Here is a 21,342-nt window from a genome sequence, read left to right as displayed (position 1 = left end):
TGGTGTTATGTGTCCCTTCCCTTCTAAAGCATTAGTTTAATGTATTCAGAGGGCTGTGTTTGGCTCTGGGATTTGGCTCACTGGTTAATGGGTGTACCATACATTAATTTGCAAACTAATAAGATGAATTTAGGCCAATAGCAACAATGGTAAACTAAAAAAATTCTTAGTTTTGGATTCTTTGCTTAAAGGAGTAGTTCACTTTAAAAAACAACTTTTGCTGATAATTTACTCTATATCTTTCTTTCTTCAGTCGAGAAGAAATTAAGGTTTTTGATGAAAACATTCCAGGATTTTTCTCCATATAATGGACTTCAATGGGGTCCAAACGGTTTCAGTGCAAACTGCAAACTGTTCAAAGGGCTTTAAACGATTCCAGACGATGAATAAGGGTCTTATCAAGCGAAACAAGCGGCGATTTAATAAATAAATAACGAAGTTTAAGTTTTATAAGCTCAAATGGTCGCCTTGCTCTGTTCTGTGATGCGCGTTCGTGACTCTCCTGTTCATCAAAATGAACGAATCTTTTTTCGTGTCATTTGGTTCATTCAACGAACGAAATGAACAAGTTGACTCTGGAAAAGATTCTTTCCTTTTGATGATCGAGTTCGAACAGGAGAGTCATGAACGCACATCACAACTTAGCCCTAACAGAGCAAGTGACCATTTGAGCTTATAAAACTTAAACTTTGTAATTTTTTTTTTTTTAAATGACCCCTCGTTTCGCTTGATAAGACCCTTATTCATCGTCTGGAATCGTTTAAAGCCCTTTGAACAGTTTGAAGTTTGCACTGAAACTCTCCTTTGGACCTTGAACCGTTTGGTTCCCATTGAAGTCCATTATATGGAGAAAAATCCTGGAATGTTTTCATCAAAAACCCCAAAGTTTTTTTTTAAAAGTGAACTACTGTGGTTTATACCGCATGACATCAATATATCACGTTGAATGCTAAAATCTTAACGTTGCATCATGTGTGCTTTGATATCTTATACCGATAAAAATAAGACACAAAATTGATTGAGCAAATGCTTACAATAAGCTATTGGGGTAAATGGGTTGTCAAATAGCTTTTTATGTGACCTTTATATCTATATTTTAAGGGAAAGTGGTCTTATGGTCAATTGTTTTTACAAATAGTTCATTTTAAATGGTTCTGCAATGCGATAAAAACATTTAAAGTACACAATTGCATGTAATTATTAAAAATGCATCCACAATAGAGAATTTGACTCTCTTGTTGAAAACATAGCATGTCACAGGACAGCTGAAACTTCATGAAGTGATGTTTGTGACATGTCTAAAATCATTAGATACGTGGCGACCACAGTCTGTCGTGTATGTCTCCTGAAGTGCGTCATGGTCGAACGCCCACCTCTTCCCTTCGTCCTACGGGGTTTCGTGGCTTTAGCTGTTTAGCTTAGCTGTGTTTTCCAGTGACATTATACGATTTTACTTGTTAAGTGTGATGTTGTGCTACCGAGACTGTGTGTGTGGTGTGCTGCTTACACTCTGGTAAGTTTAATACTGTGTGTTGTGGGAAGTTTGGTTGGATTTAACTTGAGCTACAGTATGTGTTTCAGTGCGGTGTGCCTCCCATCTGTGCGGCGTAACAGTTTAACATAACTCGGGTCTGTCTTATAGCCACTATAGAAGGCATTATATGACTTACTGTATAAGTGCGCCGTGAGTATTACGTCATCAGGTCACGGTAGCTAAATTGTTTATTTTTGTAAGAGCTAGATAATCTCGCATGCCTTCTAAATTGAGGTCGAAATGTCTGTTTGTTGATCTTAAGGTCCTTTTTACATGCTGAGAGAGAGCAGTCACCTTAACACAGCTCTCACCCAAACCCTCGTTCTTTGAGCCTTGCTGCTTTTGGGGTACAGTTACGAACCCCTGTTTTAAAGTGCCCGTTGGTACATAAAAGGACAAGCGAGGCGGTTTAAACATTTATTAGAAGGTTAAATAACGAATCCACAATCTCGCGTATCAGGAAACTGATGAATATACTAAAATATACTTAACAAAGAAAATCAAATAATCAAACAGAATGGCTTGTCTTCCACTGCGTGCCTCATTCGGTTTCACTCTCGTTTTACACTTTTGACCCCCTTTCGCATTAATTCTACGTGGCATTGATTCAACAAGGTGCTGAAAGCGTTCTTTAGAAATGTTGGCCCATATTGATAGGATCGCATCTTGCAGTTGATGGAGATTTGTGGGATCGAAGCTCCCGTTCCACCACATCCCAAAGATGCTCTATTGGGTTGAGATCTGGTGACTGTGGCGGCCATTTTAGTACAGTCAACTCATTGACATGTTCAAGAAACCACTTTGAAATGATTCATGGTGCATTATCCTGCTGGAAGTAGCCATCAGAGGATGGGGACATGGTGGCTATAAAGGGATGGACCTGGTCAGAAACAATGCTCAGGTAGGCCGTGGCATTTAAACGATGCCCAATTGGCACTAAAGTGTGCCAAGAAAACATCCCCACACCATTACACCACCACCACCAGCCTGCACAGTGGGAACAAGGCATGATGGATCCATGTTCTCATTCTTCAAAAACAGAAATCGAGACTCATCAGACCAGGCGACATTTTTATTGTCTTCAATTTTGCCGAGCTTTTGTAAATTGTCGCCTCTTTTTCCTATTTGTAGTGGAGATGAGTGGTACCCGGTGGGGTCTTCTGCTGTTGTAGCCCATCCGCCTCAAGGTTGTGTGTGTTGTCTGCATACCTCGGTTGTAACGAGTGGTTATTTCAGTCAAAGTTGCTCTTCTATCAGCTTGAATCAGTCGGCCCATTCTCCTCTGACCTCTCGCATCAACAAGGCATTTCCGCCCATTTTCACTGGATGTTTTTCCCTTTTCACTCCATTCTTTGTAAACCCTAGAAATGATTGTGTGTGAAAATCCCAGTAACTGAGCACCATTGTGAAATACTCAGACACCAACAACCATGCCACGCTCAAAATTGCTTAAATCCCCTTTCTTTCCCATTCTGTCGGCCGTAACTGGTCCAGACACGTCTTTGTCTAATGTCTAGTGGGCTTGACGGAGCTGAGCGCCGGGTCTTTGCTGCTGTCATAAATTTTCTTATTTTTTTTTCTCTGTTCCATTCGACCAATGACAGTTGTGCTGGCTTCTGGTTTTAAATTATTCTTGGCCATTTCTTTTCAGCTTCAAAACAAATGATACCATGGTCTGGGTGAATACTCGGTTCTGATTGGCTGCAGGGTGTCCATTAAAGAGGCCCTATCATGGATTTTTGAAAATGACTGTTCATATGGTGTGGACTATAGCTCTAAGGGAATGAAAACATCCTGCAAAGATTTATATCTGAAAGTGCACCATATATAAAGTTATTGTCTTTCAAAAGTGAGAGTCGACTCTGAGTCTATGAAATGAATTGTTTTTGAAACGAGTCATTAGCTGGTTCGTAGTGACGTAGAGACATACTGGAAGTGTAAACTTGAAGTCTACACATTCAAACACTTCATCATAGCATCATGTCGAGAAGACGCTGTGTTCAACAATGCAAAGATAGTTCAGCCACTTTGTTTTCATTTACCAGGGACGAGCATGTGACGAATCGGTGGTCAGAGTTCATATTAGCAACGATACCACAACAGTATAGCCCGATTGTGTTCTCATCATTTTAATTAATCGTTCAAAAACATAAATGAATTCAAATGTGGATTCGCAAGCGGTTGTTCCTGAAGGAGGGCTCAGTAACTTACTTACCCAGTGTATATGGATCAGCTTCCTCTTTCGAATCACAACCTGTAAGTATTATTAATAATTGTTGCTTTTATGGGTTTCGAACGGTTTTGTAGCGTCTGCCGCGAGGAGGGAAGGCGCGATAAGTATGTGTGTGCGTGTGTGTGTGTGTAAGTTACGCTCAGCGCAGTTTTTAAGTCTCCAATGTCAATATTTTTTTTTAAATATGTGAAATGTTTGTCACTGTTATTGGAGTTGTCATAAAGAATAGATCGTCTTGTAGTACTGCAGTGCTTTATTAATATGTTTATGCGTTATGCTAACAAACAATAACTGACTGGGTCTGTCGTCTGACCAATCACCACCGATTAGCGTCACGCAAAGGAGTGGTTTGGAAAAAATGAGTCGTTGTATGAATCATTTGGGAGTCGGTGAGCAAATCACTTAAAAATAAATGCATATTATAAGACAAATAAAGTGTTTTTATCCTTGCATGCATGTTAAACTGTTTTTGGGAACTCCTAAAACAAAAATAGGAACATTTCAAATGCTATGATAGGGGCTCTTTAAAAAGTGATAGAGAAACTGTGAAACTGACTGTTTACCGTTCGAAATTATTAATTAATGCGCTGGCTGCATTTGCTGTGAGTAACCATAGCAACAGGCGGTCGAAGGATCCGTTTACAATTCATTTTTATCAAAACAGACATCTAGTTAGCCGCTATAATATGCCTACCTGTGTTTTAATTATAGCTAGACAATGGCTAGACGAGCCTAACTTACAGTACATGAAAAGAAAATACGTTAACTTTTTGGCTCGTACGCTAGCTAAACTGAAGGGTATTAAAATATAAACTAATGTTTTAAAAATGTTTTATTTGGCAAGTGACCATGCTATAAGCGGGTTCGTTATTCCGGGGTGGCGTAGTCCCTACAATTGAGCCAGTTGTTACATACGCAATTAAATAAAGTCAAACAAAAACTGGATTGCATAAAACATTTGAGTGATTGGAGCTACTTTTCATGTTCTCCTGCTTTAAAAAAACATACGTCTGAAACCTTAAAGCATGTTTCTTCATGTCTTGTTTACTGAAAAGGTCCAGTACCTCATGATTGCCCCTTTGACCACCGCCAGATCTGTCAGGATTAGACTTGGTCAGCTAAGAGTTTAAAAATGCCAACTCTGCATTTACAAACTGACTCCAGTAGAGATTTATTTTTCCTTCCCACTAGCTTTTTTTCCTCTCTCTGTGGATAGAGTTTAGCTTTCAATTTGTCCAGCATTGTTCATCTGGCCACATCAATTACTCTTTATGTAACGGAGAACAGCGCAGACATCTGACACCAAAACTCCCCCACAATACTCTGTTTCCTAACATTTTTTTTTCTTTTATCTTGTGAAAGATAGATATTGACTTTCATTAAAAAAAATTATAAATGCATCTGAAGGCATCAGGTTAAATGTGCATCCACTTTTACTTTCAATAAACATCCAGAGTTCATTGATTTGAATAGAAGTTCTGACTCAATCTCTGCACTTCTCAGAATATAAAGATATTCACAATGTACATCATAATACCTTGTCTTTTCAAATGTAATTGTAGCCAAAGTTAAAATGCATTACAATTTTAGCAGATTCCCATTACATCTGAAAGTGGATATTTGTCTTGTGTTAATGCAGTATACTTTCTAAAGGTGTAACAATGAATAGATAAATTATTAAATGCATTATAAGGTGCTTTAATGGATAATGGTTGAAATGTGATGGCCCAGAAAAAAAATAACATTGCCATCAGGGCTGGACATGAACTTTTTTGCTCACCAGCCACTGTGCCGAGTGGTTTTCCAAAGTTACAAGCCACTCAGCATTTTCACTGGCCACAATTTGGACACCGATACCATAGGGGAATAACCACCATATACAGTAGCATCTCAGCTGGTATATTAGGCTACCGTCACTTTAAGACCTGATGCACGGACCCATTATACTGTTTTATATAGCCAATGCACTTTGATTGTGAGCACAAAATCTGCGGGAATGAGTAAAATTCAAGCCCTGTACCACCAACAATATTCATCCGGGGCAAATAAAACGAATCGACTCGCTGTCTGATAGATTAGAGAGCGAAAACACGCATTCTGCGGAAGAGCCTCAGATATTTCAATGTGTATCGAAAAATCTCTATTACTGCCAACACTAGATTGCACTTAGTTTATTAGGTAACACTTTACTTGAAGAGGTGTGCATAAGACTGACATGACACCTTAATCATGACTCTTAGAAGAAATGGTTCTATTTAGAACCAGAAATGGTTCCATCCCCCGCTTCATATATGGAATTCCAAAATGGTTCTATATAGAACCATTTTTTTTTTTGGTAAAAGGTTCTATTGGCCAAGTATGGAACCCCAGGGTTCTATATAGAACCCAGAGGAACCCTTTTTTTAAGAGTGTATGGAACCTTTTAGGGGTTCCAAATACGTAGCGGTGATAGAACCTTTTCTATGAAGGGTTTATGCATGTTTGTGACAACTGTCGTTAAGTGTCTTTCGCTCAGTTATGACATTTGTAATGCAAATATGACATTGTTTGAGATGTCTTTGTTATGAGACCTTGACATAAACCAAAACATCATAACCTGTCATAAATATGACATAGCAGATTAATTATCAAACTTATGAAACCACTCAGCTTTATTGGTTAGCATTACATTAAACTGTCAGCTGGTTGGTTTTGACATTGGCTGTCATGAGGCCATTATAGCTTTTTAATGACAAATTCAATTAGTACCACTGTAGTTGAGCTCACGAAAAATATTCACAGTTATAATGGCCTCATGACAGCCAATGTCACAGACAACCACATGACAGTTTAATGTAATGTTAACCCATAAAGCTAAGTGGTTTCATAAGGTTGATAATTAATCTGCTATGTCATGTTTATGGCAGGTTATGATGTATTGCTTTATGTCAAGTTGTCATAACAAAGACATCTCAAACAATGTCATATTTGCATTAAAAATGTCATAACCGAGCAAAAGACACTTAATGACAGTTGTGTCCCGTCATGATTATGAAGGTGTCATGTAAGTCTTATGCACACCCCTTCAGGTAAAGTGTTACAGTTTATTATTTCAGATGGCTTTTTAAAAGACTACAATAGAAACATGTATATTATATAAAATTCAACCCGCCAAAGTGGCTAATAGAAGTGACTGCGTTACACACCGCTGAAATACACACAGTTGGCGGGTGTTAAAGGTACAATATGCAAGATTTTTTCGCCACCAGGGGTCGCTAACCTCTTACAATAACAAAGGCGTATATTGATGACTTTTAAGCGGAATTAAGGATCTTGTCCCACGAGTCCCACTTATAGTCCCACGGATATAAAGGTATAAGGACATTTCATTTTACCGAACTACACGCAAGAGCTGGATTGATACTCACACGGGTCAGTTCACTATCACACTAAACGGGATTTGGGTGTTGTTTATTGGCTGTATGAGACTAATTAACATTAGAGAATAACATACAGATCATATTCGAACTTTTCATCATGTTGAACTGTATAACATTGATTAGTTTTATATACATTAATTTGCTCACCTGTTTACATGCAACACTCGCGTCTCGGTCAAGTCGAAGTTAGTCGCGAGCTCTCGGCATCTGGAAAGATGTTGATCTTCGTTTTAGTGCGCGTTTTGTCTCAAAGTCTGCTTGTCATGGCCCATAATGTTTGAACAAAACAACAACAGCGTGAGCGTCCTGCTTGGCATAACGGGCATAACCGACTCCACGTCTGTCGCCATGGTTACTATGGAAGTACGAGGTCATACCTGGTGGAAACCAGGGGTAACGCGGATATGACTGGCGACTGCCCACACGCCCCGTTTCCTTGGTTAAAATCACAATTTTTTTCACGATTTACAAATAGTTGGAAACATTTGGGATATTGTAAGTAATCAACTAAACAAAATGTATAACATTCTCCTAGTGGTTTTTAGATATCTTATCAAAAATCCTGCATATTGCACCTTAAATGTCAAGCCCTGATCGCCACGTGCTATAGATTGTAGTGCATTAATCATCTTCCTTCCTCTCCATCTTTTCAGTTGTGTTCATTACTCCTGTGAAGCCATTGATTGCCAGGAGCCGCTGATCCGGAATGCAGAGGTGCAGTGCAGCGACGGCGGCTACTTCAACGGCGCTCGCTGCATCGTCACGTGCAACTGCGGCTACGTCCTACAAATCCACCGGGACGATGACATCATCAAGAGCCAGGTACTAGATCAAGCGAGAACGATTATATGTGTGGTTTGTGCGAAGCTGGCCACACGGAACAATGCAATATGTGAAACTCGAAAAATTCGAATATCGTGCAATTTCAGTAATTCAACTTAAAAGGTGAAACTAATATATTATATAGACTCAATCCATGCAAAGTGAGATATTTCAAGCCTTTATTTGTTATAATTGTGATGATTGTGGGTTACAGATTATGAAAACCCCAAATTCAAAATTAGAGTATTGTGAAAAAGTTTTCATAAGCTGTAAGTCACAAGTTGACGGTCCGCTGAATATCTGCTAACGCTTTATTTTGTTGGTCGACCAACAGATATTCTACTGATTATAAATAACTTGGCAACTGCAAGTCAACTTATTCTACCAACCCGAATCAGAGAATGTCTAATTGAAGAGAATTGGCACTGGCTGGTTACTTCCGGGTTCTGGACTGGCTGCAGTAATGCGTCTCTGTCCATGCGGGGGCGCTCGCGGTCGAGTGCAGAATGAATGGGAGTCAATGGGGTTTCACCCCCATAAATCCACTTTTCTCAGGATGTAATTTTTTGTCAAGTAATTTGAAAGTTGCATTCAAAAGGGAGGGCTAAGATAACACACTCAGCTGAAAATTGCATTTTTTAAGTTCACTTATCTGTCCTAGAAATCCGTTCAAAACTGTGATGACGTCACACAATAGCAGAATGCTAGCGTGTTTCGGCCAACAACGGCCTAACCTGTAAGAAATCAAAAGGACATAAGTACTCGTTCATTCGACTTTTGGCCTATAATCTATATTGAACTTGCGGAATCAACAATAAAATCTATTTTGATTTAACGACAAGCAGGTGAAAGAGACACATTTAGCCGTTTAGCCCCATAGACTCCCATTCATTCTTCTCTTGCTCGTGATCACCTCCAGTGGAATTCTAATGGAACTGCAACCAAGATGATACACAACGGGGCCAAGGCTCTCCGTTAGACCCTAACACCTAACCATAACCTGACAGTCTACTAATACTCCAATGAGAGTTAGTTGACATGTAGTTGAAAAGTTAGTTGAATATCTAAAGTGGACTATTTACCAAAAAAATAATTGGTGGGCAATGGAGGAAAGCCTTGTTTTGCTCTCCAGATGGGCATTCCTCTTCAGTGTGTGACATCACATGAAACTTGCATGACTTTGCCTCAAAAGCGATTGTGATTGGATGGCTGTACAAACCAGCAGACCAATCGCATGGCACAGCATCTTATATATTAGTTTGCTGGTTCTGAAACGCCTGAGCCAAAGTCTGTCATCAGAATGGTCGCTCGATTGCGTTTCCAAACACCAGCATCCGAATGCAAGACATCATTTGTTGGGTTTTGTCAGTCACAGCATTTCTAATTAATTACATTTCTGTGCGGGCCTGTTCAAGATCACCAACTCTCATTGAAACCAGTTGATGTAGAATGTCCCCTTTTGGTCTCATCCGTCGTCATTGCAGTAACGTAATAGTGTGATCAAACTTTGCCCGGAGCGATATGATCACGCCCTCGTGTTTGATTTCTTCATTCTTCGTCTCAGCAGCATTTATGACGAGGTCGTGCAATCGAAATGTCAGAACAGTGTGTTTCTGTGGCATCAGCAAGGACAGTGCTATCAAGTTGCATCTTGTCGAGCTTGATTAGAAAGTACACTCGCTTCAGTTGTGTCACGAGGCTTCCAGGAAATCTGCTTTAGATGGTGCTATCTTCTAAACCATCTGTTCCCTACACTTATTTATTGTCCTTGTTTGTTTTCATCATTGCAAAGACTATGCTCAGATGTTTACTGGATTGCCAATATGAAATCCAGTGTCTTCCACAACTATAACTATATTAAATGTATCAGTGCTTATACACTCTTAGAAGAAAGGGTTCTATATAGAACCTTAAAAGGTTCTATGGGGTTCCATACTTGGTCAATAGAACCTTTTGCCAAAAAAAAAATGTTCTATATAGAACTATTTTGGAGTTCCATATATGAAGCGGGGGATGGAACCATTTCTGGTTCTAAATAGAACCATTTCTTCTAAGAGTGTATGGTTTTGCCTAGAAAAAGTCTACTATATTATGTTTTACCTGCCAACTTGATCCTTCAAATATTACTCAGTGTCTCAAAGAAGTGCTATTGGGCATTGGTGATTTGTTTAGAGCTACAATAGTTGTGTATACCAATAACACATCTGGAATAATTTGCGTACCTAGAGCATGGTTAGTGATAGTTCACCTCCGTCACATTTACTTGGTCCTTTATTGGCACCAATGCACAATATGTACCTTATGGTGGACAAAGTCTCTAAGTATCATCTTACCTTGTTCGACTTGATATTGAAGAGAAGTTTCTTGCATGATTCAGACTTCCTTCACAAAGGGCAGGAGGTTATTGTAATTTTTACACACATATCTAAAGGCAACATTTACCTTACACGCTCAGAAAAAAGGTACATAAGCCGTCACTGGGGCTGTATCTTTTCAAAAGGGAAAACTTTTGTCCATTTTAGGTACTAATATGCACATTTCCGGTGCTAATATGGACATTTAGGTGCTGTTGTGTTGATTTTAGGTGCTAATATGTACATTTTAGATGCTATTATGTACATTTTACGTGCTAATATGTATATTGTAGGTGCTAATATGCACATTGTAGGTGCTAATATGGACATTTAGGTGCTAATATGTACATTTTTGGTGCTTATATGTCCATTAAGGTGCTAATGTACATTTTAGGTGCTAATATGTACATTTAGGTGCTAATATGTACATTTAGGTGCTAATATGTACATTTTAGGTGCTAATATGTATATTTTAGGTGCTAATATGTACATTTTAGGTGCTAATATGGACATTTTTAGGTGCTAATATGTACATTTTAGGTGCTAATATGGACATTTAGGTGCTAATATGTACATTGTAGGTGCTAATATGTCCATTATGGTGCTAATATGTAAATTTTAGGTGATAATATAGACATTTAGGCGCTAATATGTACATTTTAGGTGCTAATATGGACATTTAGGTGCTAATATGTACATTTCAGGTGCTAAAATGGACATTAAGGTGCTCATATCATGTACATTTTAGTTGCTAACATGGACATTTAGGTACTAATATGTACATTTTAGGTGCTAATATGTACCATTAAGGTACCAATATGCACCCTTTAGGTACTTTTGAAAAGGTACAGCCCCATTGACAGCTTTTGTACCTTTTTTTCTGAGAGTGTAATACACCCTCATGTCATCAACAACAGAATAAAACCTTGTCTGATGTGATAATTACATAAATTGTAATTCAGCACTCGCTCTCAGTTCAGGCACTTTCGGGAATTCTGTGCAGATGTTCAAAACATATTGATTGAGTTTATCATGTGGAAAGCATATGTTTTATATGGAGAAATAAGAGAGTGAGTAATGGCTGGGTAAGAAGATATTGTTGTGGTGTATTAAATAATCAAAGAAAAAGCTGAAATCCACGAGAAAGAAAGAAAATCTGCTCAAGCGTATCAATGACTTGTGTGTCCAGTGGTGTATTACTAATTGGTGCTTTGTAATGAAAGTAGACGTTCTGTTATGGGATTTGTAAGTTGTTACTAAATTGCTTAAATGTTGAGTTAGTTTATGTAATTAAATGTTAGATATCCCTATCCAAAGATTTACATCAACTTGAGAACTTTTGCAAATTCAGAAAACATTGTCACGGATGACATGCCATTGAAATGCCACTGACATTTTCCATTGAATTGTCCAGCCATGCACAGGTCATGTCAAGGTTCAATAGTGGTTAAGTCAAACAAACTCTTAAAGGAGTAGTTCACTTAAAAAAAAAAAAAAACGAGTTCGAACAGGAGAGTCACGAACGCTCATCACAGAACAGAGCAAGGCGAGCATTTGTGCTCATAAAACTTAAAATTTTTAATTAAAAACCGATCGTTTCACTTGATAAGACCCTTATTCATCATCTGGTGTCGTTTAAAGCCCTTTGAACAGTTTGCACTGAAACTCTCATTTGGACCTTGAACCGTTTGGTTCCCAATGAAGTCCATTATATGGAGAAAATCCTGGAATATTTTAATCAAAAACCTTAATTTCTTTTCGACTGAAGAAAGAAAGACATGGACATCTTGGATGACATGGGGGTGAGTAAATTATCAGCAAAAGTTTTTTTTTTTTCAAAAGTGAACTACTCCTTTAAGAATGAATGTATAACCCAACTTTCACCATTGTGAACCTTGGATTGGGCGGTTTGCTAAGGAGAAGGCAGCTGTCGCTTTTCTACTACACTAAACAAACTAAATCAATATCACATTTTTCTTATATAGGTTTATCTTTGTCACATTTTCCTCAGAACTTCTAAGATATTATGCACTTGTTATTTGATTGAAATTAGATCCCGAAAGATAGTCTCTGTATTTCAAAAGCACATTATACATTGAATTTACGACACAATCCCGGGTCAAAGATGTTTCAAACTCTCTTTAACCAGATGTCAGGTTGTTTTGGGGCATTTTTGTAATAACAGAGTTTTGGTCAAGAGTATGTGCCAGCATTTTTGCACTCCAGTGTCCAAACTACACACATTGTCTTCTTACTATCAAAACACTGCATCAAGTGAAGCTTTAAAGGAAGATGAATATGTATTATCATTGGATTGTAGCTGTCTAAATGAGAGCCTGTAAGTGAGTGATTTGGATAGGCAGGAGCTCGGATCACTGAACCGATGGTCAATTATACTAAAAGGCCTTTTACTTCTTTAAAAAGTAGTAGTATGTGTAGAACAGTTTCTTTTCAGTAAAGTTTTCATCATGTTGATTATTTCGAGGCCATTTGGGTATCAAACATGAGGCTTTATAGGGTTAAAATGCCATCTAATTTGGTGGGGTTTAAATAAATATGATTCATTCAATCAACATTCATATCGTAGTCAGAAGTATCACTTGCAAAGGATATGTTGTTCCTTAACACTAGAGCCAAACCGATATATCGGCCGATATTAGGCATTTTCCATAATATCGGTATCGGCAGTTATAATGGCAGATAAATGAATATTTAAAAAAATAAAAATGGACGAAACACCCTTCAATATTGAAAATGTATGTTTTACAATTTGCAGTATGATGTCATCTATTGCTAAATTATGGCTCATCATAGACTAGCTAACCACAAAGCTATAGCTAATGCCACTATCATCAGTGGAAGACCGCTAACGTTAACATTAATGAGCTTGGAAACCACAATGAACTTTTTCTGCCTAAATAAAGTAATGATTACTGTATTTATAACTAGCATATCTCTAGTTACAGTCAAGTTATACTTTCGAGGAGTGAACATTCAATATGTCATGCTGACCACATAGTGCACTAGGGCTGACACCAATGTAGGGAATAGCAGCGCTGCAATAAGACACATTTCTTCCTCTGAAAGCCGTAGTGCATTAGTATTTTGCATGAAGTTTGAAGTGCCAAGTGTGTTAAGTAGAGCCCGACCGATAAAGGATACGATACGATACAAATATTTTTGGATTTTAAAATCTGATATTCCGATATATCGGCCGATATTTGATATTTGATGAGTTTATGAGATTATTCTCAAGATTGTATTTCGACTTTTTTCTCTAAATTTAACAAGTATTTTTCTCGAAACATAACGACTTTATTCTTGATATTTAATGAGATTATTCTCAAGATTGTATTTGGCTTTTTTCTCTAAATTTAACAAGTATTTTTCTCGAAACACAACGACTTTATTCTTGATATTTAATGAGTTTATTCTCAAGATTGTATTTCAACTTTTCTCTGAATTTAACGAGTATTTTTCTCGAAACACAACGACTTTATTCTTGATATTTAATGAGTTTATTCTCAAGATTGTATTTGGCTTTTTTCTCTAAATTTAACGAGTATTTTTCTCGAAACACAACGACTTTATTCTTGATATTTGATTAATTTATTCTCAAGGTTGTATTTCAACTTTTCTCTAAATTTAACGAGTATTTTTCTCGAAACACAACGACTTTATTCTTAATATTTAATGAGTTTATTCTCAAGGTTGTATTTCTACATTTTTCTCGAAATTTAATCAGTATTTTTCTTAAAACATAACTTTATTCTTGATATTTAATGAGTTTATTCTCAAGATTTTATTTCAACTTTTTTCTCTAAATTTAACGAGTATTTTTCTCGAAACATAACGACTTTATTCTCGATATTTAAAGAGTTTATTCTCAAGATTGTATTTCTACTTTTTTTCTCGAAATTTAATTAGTGTTTTTATCGTAACATGACTTTATTCTTGATATTTAATGAGTTTATTCTCAAGGTTGTATTTTGACTTTTTTATCTAAATTTAATGAGTATTTTTCTCGAAACACAACGAATTTATTCTTGATATTTAATGACTTTATTCTCAAGATTGTATTTCGACTTTTTTTTTAGACATAGAGAAAAAGTATCAAACGTATCTTGTGCAGAAAAGTTAGCTTTTCTTTTACACGAGTGTGAGATCCAACAATATTTAATAAAAAAAAAATCGGCCAATATATCGGAATATCGGATTTTAAAACCCAAAGATATTTGTATCGGTATCGGCCTTCAAAATCCTTTATCGGTCGGGCTCTACTTAACACACTTGGCACTTCAAACTTCATGCAAAATACTAATGCACTACGGCTTTCAGAGGAAGAAATGTGTCTTATTGCAGCGCTGCTATTCCCTACATTGGTGTCAGCCCTAGTGCACTATGTGGTCAGCATGACATTGAGCTCTAGCTGAAAACCTGACGTGATTTCTCTGCAGACGGATTCGACCGTGACCATCACCTGTGCTGATAGGAAGTGGAACAAGCAAGTGTCGTGTGAGCCGGTTGACTGTGGGCTGCCAGATAAGTACCATGTGCACCCTGCCCAGTTCGATTTCCCAGAAGGCACCACCTACGGCAAGAAGAGCACGTTCCAGTGCAAGGAGCCCGCTCAGCTTGTGGGTGAGAAATGCTGGAAAATTTCAGTTTCTCTGTACTTTGATGCAGTGAAGAGATTCGTAAAACTGTCCATTTTTCCAGGAAATACTCACATTTCCATACAAATTAACACGTACTTGATTTATAATGAGCCTGCCCAGCATAAAGGAGGATAAATGGCTCATTGCAATAACAAGAACTACAATAATAAAAACAAAACAAAACAAAACGTTATAATCAGAATAAACAATTCCTCTGCCAAGATATTTGTGACTTGCAGCTGTGTACAATTGCAACATAGGCCATTAAGAAGGAATCCAGTCACGTGTGGTCACAGGTATTTCTCAGAGGTTTGGTCCGTGACTCATCCAGTCAGAATTTAGTTGAGCTTTCAATTTTATACTCCACTTTTTTTTGGAAATAGGCTCATTTTACCACTCCCTCAGAGTTAAACAGTTGAGTTTTACTGTTTTCGAATCCATTCAGTCGATTTTTTTAATATATAGAAGAATATTAGTAACCAGACAGTTTCTGGTCTCATTGACTTCCATAGTAGGAAAAAAATATACTATGGAAGTCAATGAGACCAGAAACTGTCTGGTTACTGATATTCTTCTAAATATCAAAAAAATCGGCTGAATACATTCGAAAACGGTAAAACCCAACTGTTTAACTCTGGGGGAGTGGTAAAATGAGCTTATTTCCAAAAAAAGTGGAGTATCCCTTTAATTTATACACATCTATTACTCTACTGATAGTCAGAAATCATGTACACTGGGATTTATGTAGACACTTAAAGGATTAGTTCACTTTTGAAAAAAAATTTTGCTGATAATTTACTCACCCCCATGTCATCCAAGATGTCCATGTCTTTCTTTCTTCAGTCGAAAAGAAATTAAGGCTTTTGATGAAAACATTCCAGGATTTTTCTCCATATAATGGACTTCAATGAGAACCAAACGGTCCAATGTCGAAATGAGACTTAATAACAGTTTCAGATGCAGCTTCAAATGTCTTTAAACGACACCAGGCGATGAATAAGTGTCTTATCATGCGAAACGATCGGTTATTTCAAAACTTATTCCAAAAATGTAACTTTTCGAATTACGTTCAAAAGGTCACGGGCGACGTAGCCGGAAGGACAGAGTCAGTGTTTACAAGTTGAACGCATAGGTTGAACGTGAAAACTAACTCAAACGCCGTTTACAAAAAAGGAATTAAAAGGTAAAACAACAATCTCGGACTATTTTGACTCTGTACTTCCGGCTACGTCGCCCGTGACCTTTTGAACGTAATTAGGTATTACGTGACGTTACAAACGCGCCTCACAGAATAGAGCAACGCTAGCATTTGTTACATTTTTGGAATAAGTTTTGAAATAACCGATCGTTTCACACGATAAGACCCTTATTCATCGTCTGGTGTCGTTTAAAGACATTTGAAGCTGCATCTGAAACTGTTATTAAGTCTCATTTCGACATTGGACCGTTTGGTTCCCATTGAAGTCCATTATATGGAGAAAAATCCTGGAATATTTTCATCAAAAACCTTAATTTCTTTTCGACTGAGGAAAGAAAGACATGGACATCTCGGATGACATGGGGGTGAGTAAATTATCAGCATAAGTTTTTTCAAAAGTGAACTAATCCTTTAATATATGAGTAATATAAATATACTAATTTGTCCTGGTAAATTGTACATACACTGCAAAAAAAGTGAAGTTATTATTTTTGTCTTGTTCCCCAAACTAAAGTTAACAATGTCTAAGTATTTTCATTATATACACTGTTGCAGGCACGAATAACACTCTGACGTGCATGGAGGACGGCCTGTGGTCGTTCCCGGAGGCTTTGTGTGAGCTCCGGTGTCCAGCGCCTCCTCCCGTTCCCAACGCCGTTCTCCAGACCAAACGCTGCAACGAAACGGGCCTTAAAGTGGGAACCCTCTGCAAATACAAATGCAAACCTGGATACCATGTGGCCAAGAAGCCAAAGAGGTGTGCATATGATCACAAATCAACACCGGGCCTGCACAATCTATACCATCATGACCAAATCCCTTTCCTTTCAGGAGAGCCTTCAAGAGGCAGTGCACCGAAGACGGCCGCTGGTTGGAGGGCTGGTGTGAGCCGGTGACCTGTCCACCTCCTCCATTGGTCTTCTATGGCATGTTCCAGTGCACAGACGGCTTCCGGTTCGACAGCACCTGCTGGATCCACTGCAACGGGGCCAACCACTCTCTGGGACAACCTCCACCATGCAAACAGGTCTGTCTCATTCCGTAGTTCCTTTTGTTTTTGGTCCTATATCCGGTAACGCTTTATTTCGATAGTCCACTTTACTGTACATACATACCGCCGCCGACGGAAGCGGTGGCCGCTTGTCAAAATTTTATATATAATTCTATGTTCGATCATGGGAGATGAGAAGTGTCACAGCATGAAATGTAAAAAAAAAAAGAATAATTAGATACTGTCATTATTATTATTATTATTTGCATTGGTGTGACCGTGAGCAAATGCATTCCCGCTTAAAACGAGTGGTCGTAAATGTTTCGTAAATGTTGAGTTTATTCTCAAGGTTGTATTTCAACTTTTTTCTCTAAATTTAACGAGGTGTTTTTCTCGAAACACAACGACTTTATTCTTGATATTTAAAGAGTTTATTCTCAAGATTGTATTTCGACTTTTTTCTCTAAATTTAACAAGTATTTTTCTCGAAACACAACGACTTTATTCTTGCTATTTAATGAGTTTATTCTCAAGATTGTATTTCGACTTTTTTCTCTAAATTTAACGAGTATTTTTCTCGAAACACAACGACTTTATTCTTGCTATTTAATGAGTTTATTCTCAAGATTGTATTTCGACTTTTTTCTCTAAATTTAACGAGTATTTTTCTCGAAACATAACGACTTTATTCTTGCTATTTAATGAGTTTATTCTCAAGATTGTATTTCGACTTTTTTCTCTAAATTTAACGAGTATTTTTCTCGAAACACAACGACTTTATTCTTGCTATTTAATGAGTTTATTCTCAAGATTGTATTTCGACTTTTTTCTCTAAATTTAACGAGTATTTTTCTTGAAACACAACGACTTTATTCTTGCTATTTAATGAGTTTATTCTCAAGATTGTATTTCGACTTTTTTCTCTAAATTTAACGAGTATTTTTCTCGAAACACAACGACTTTATTCTTGATATTTAATGAGTTTATTCTCAAGATTGTATTTCAACTTTTTTCTCTAAATTTAACGAGTATTTTTCTCGAAACACAACGACTTTATTCTTGATATTTAATGAGTTTATTCTCAAGATTGTATTTCGACTTTTTTCTCTAAATTTAACGAGTATTTTTCTCGAAACACAATGACTTTATTCTTGATATTTAATGACTTTATTCTCAAGATTGTATTTCGACTTTTTTTTTCCTTCAAGGAGTTTAATCTCGCATTATAATGAGTTTAGTCTCGCATTATAATGACTTGAGATTATTTTCTCGAGATGGTTTTATTTTTTTTATTATTGCTTGGCCGTAATCCTCTTCCGTACATGAACATTCACCTTTGATCACAGGAATAAATTATATTTTACTACATTTTCACATAGAAAACAGTTATTTTAAATTACAATATTTCACATTAGTACTGTTTTTACTGTATTATTATTATTATTATTCAAAAACCCCTGCATCATTAGTAAGCAGAGGAGACCATTACTAATTTAGTTTGCTTACCACAAACTTTTGAACGGTACACTTAAAAAAAGTATATGATTAATAAGTTATGACAAGATGTTTTTACATTGTTTTAACTCATTAAAGTTAATTAAGCAAATTTTTTTTCAAGATTCAACTCATTTTTTCAGTCAGTTTAATGTAATTAAGATGAAATTACTTAATTAGTTAATTGTACATTAAGGGCAGCAACTTTTTTTTTACAACAATTTTTTTAGAGCTGAAATTCTTTTTATTTCATAATTGGAGAACTTTGCAACATTAACACTGTTGTTTCCTTTATATAAAGCATATACGCTGCGTTCTTTATCTGTCTGTGAGTCCGACAGGAGTGTGGTAATGATTTGTGTCATGTCTCCATCGTCTCCAGGCTGTTGGCACTAATATCATCCGCTGCAGAAAGGACGGGAACTGGACCGGGAGCTTCCGGTTATGCCCTCAGCTGAAGGGCCAATGCTCTCTACCTCAGAACCTGCATCCCAGCATCCGCATCAGCTGCAAGAAGGGCCACGGCATCGGTGACCACTCTCGCTTTCTTCCTCGCTTTCTGTGTGCGGTTCACTCAGAGCCGTGCGCTTTTCTTTTTATGTTGGGATCGGAACGCATGATGCAGATTTTGGTTGTGTTCAGCATACACTGACACCATCAGAATTCAGGAAATCCATCCCAAGTTTGAAAATCTGTCATGTTAATATTAATCTATAATGTTCTATGAACAGAATCCTGGGTTTAGAAACACTGGTCAATTTTAGATTTTTTGGGAAATTTGTTTTCATAAAAATATATATATTTATTTTAGTAACATCTCTCTAATCTATTGATACTGTATTGGTAGAGTACATCTCATTTCACGCATTATCCTCTTTTTAATCAAAACAATGACTTTATTCTTTAATTATCAAAGAAAATTTTAATATTATTAAGATTAGTTGCTTTGTGAGAATTTTCATTACGGTCCTCAGCACTCCCTGTTGCAATCAATTATATCATCAATGCGAAAGTAATTATTGTGAAGTTATAGAAATACATATTTTATATTCCAAAAATGTATTTTTTAAATAAATTGAAACTTACTTTTTATCAGCAAGAACAAAAAAATATCAAAAGTAACAGTAAAGACATTTATAATATTACAAAATATTTTAAATAAATATTTTAAAACAAATAAATGTGGGTCTTCTGAACTTTCAATTCATCAAAGTATCCTGAAAAAAAGTATCACTGTTTACACAAAATACACGAAGCATTTTTCAACATATTATTACCAAATTTGATGTGCTGTCTTTAATAAAACAAACAAACAAACAAACACATAATGGTCCTTAAAACAGGCTTAATTATATATGCAAAATACGATTTTTTGGGCTGTCAAACGATTAATCGCGATTAATCGCATCCAAAATAAAAGTTTGTGTTTACATAATATATGTGGGTGCACTGCGTATAATTATTTTGTATATATATATAAACACACACACATGCTTGTATATATTTAAGAAATATTTTCATGTGTATACTGTATATAGATTAATATATAATCTATATTATATATTTATTATATTTATATTAAATATTTTATATATAAATAATATTTTTTCTTAAATATACATGCATGTGTGTGTATTTATATATATATATACAAAATAATTATACACAGTGCACCCACATACATTGTGTAAACACAAACTTTTATTTTGGATGCGATTAATCGCGATTAGTCGTTTGACAGCCCTAATTCTTTTTCTATTATGCAATAAAATGTGATGTGAGATTTACCCTACAATATATCCTGTTTCCATAAATACTAGACCATAAAGACCTGTGCATCTTCACATGACGTTCAGATCTCAACATGTTTAAAGTGTCTTAAGTGTCATGTTCTCTAATGGCGTCAGTGAGTGTTTTATAGAGATGATAGAGCGTGTTTTCCTCTGTCTGTTTCCCCCAGGAGAGGAGTGTGAGTTGTCCTGCAGGGACCCTAACAGTGATGTGGTCAATCTGCCGAGTAACATGACGGCCGACAGCATTATGAGACATCACTGGATGAACCCTCCCAAAGTCAAGGTTTGTGTTTTCATGGCCTCAGCTTTCCTGGCAGGGCCGTGTGACTCCACGTTTGAGGTGACACAGATCGGACAGCAGATATTGGATTGTGCCTGATGATTCATCAGTGTCGTTCATCAATGTCTAGGCTCGAGTCATTGGGGTCAGACAGGGGCATTGTCTATGAGGAATTCATCTCTAAATTGCAATTCATTACATTCAGTGCATTTTCATGCAGTTATAATGATGCATACGAAAATAGGCATGACAGCATTCGTTCAAAAGTATTCAAGAATGATAACTATAATGCTAATGCTAATGTTTCCGCTCTAGAGTGAAAAATATAAAAGGTAATTGCAACTTTTTTTCTCACAATTAGGAGTTTACTTGGAAAGTTAGAACTGCGTGATATAAAGTCAGAATTGCGTGATATAAAGTCGCAATTACCTTTTATATTTTTCATTCTATAGCGGAAACATTAGCATTAGCATTATAGTTATCATTCTTGCGTGATATAAAGTCGCAAATGCGAGATATAAAGTCAGAATTGTGAGATATAAAGTCAGAATTGTGAGGTATAAAGT

General features: G+C 36.7%; 1 protein-coding gene across 2 annotated transcripts in view; it reads left to right on the top strand.

Annotated features, from left to right (window-relative positions):
- Positions 1-21,342, top strand: part of pappaa (pregnancy-associated plasma protein A, pappalysin 1a) — a 136,737-nt gene that overhangs the window by 80,494 nt on the left and 34,901 nt on the right. For both annotated transcript variants that reach the window (XM_089129803.1, XM_089129802.1), the window contains exons 15-20: positions 7,840-8,008; positions 14,820-15,003; positions 16,774-16,975; positions 17,050-17,245; positions 19,086-19,233; positions 20,664-20,779. In XM_089129803.1, coding sequence (XP_088985929.1) covers positions 7,840-8,008; positions 14,820-15,003; positions 16,774-16,975; positions 17,050-17,245; positions 19,086-19,233; positions 20,664-20,779 — 1,015 coding nt within the window. The remainder of the gene's footprint in view (positions 1-7,839; positions 8,009-14,819; positions 15,004-16,773; positions 16,976-17,049; positions 17,246-19,085; positions 19,234-20,663; positions 20,780-21,342) is intronic.

Source organism: Pimephales promelas, chromosome 4 (assembly GCF_988280905.1).
Source record: "Pimephales promelas chromosome 4, fPimPro1.hap1.1, whole genome shotgun sequence".
Taxonomy (NCBI): domain Eukaryota; kingdom Metazoa; phylum Chordata; class Actinopteri; order Cypriniformes; family Leuciscidae; genus Pimephales; species Pimephales promelas.
This window is presented reverse-complemented; position numbering and strand designations above follow the sequence as displayed.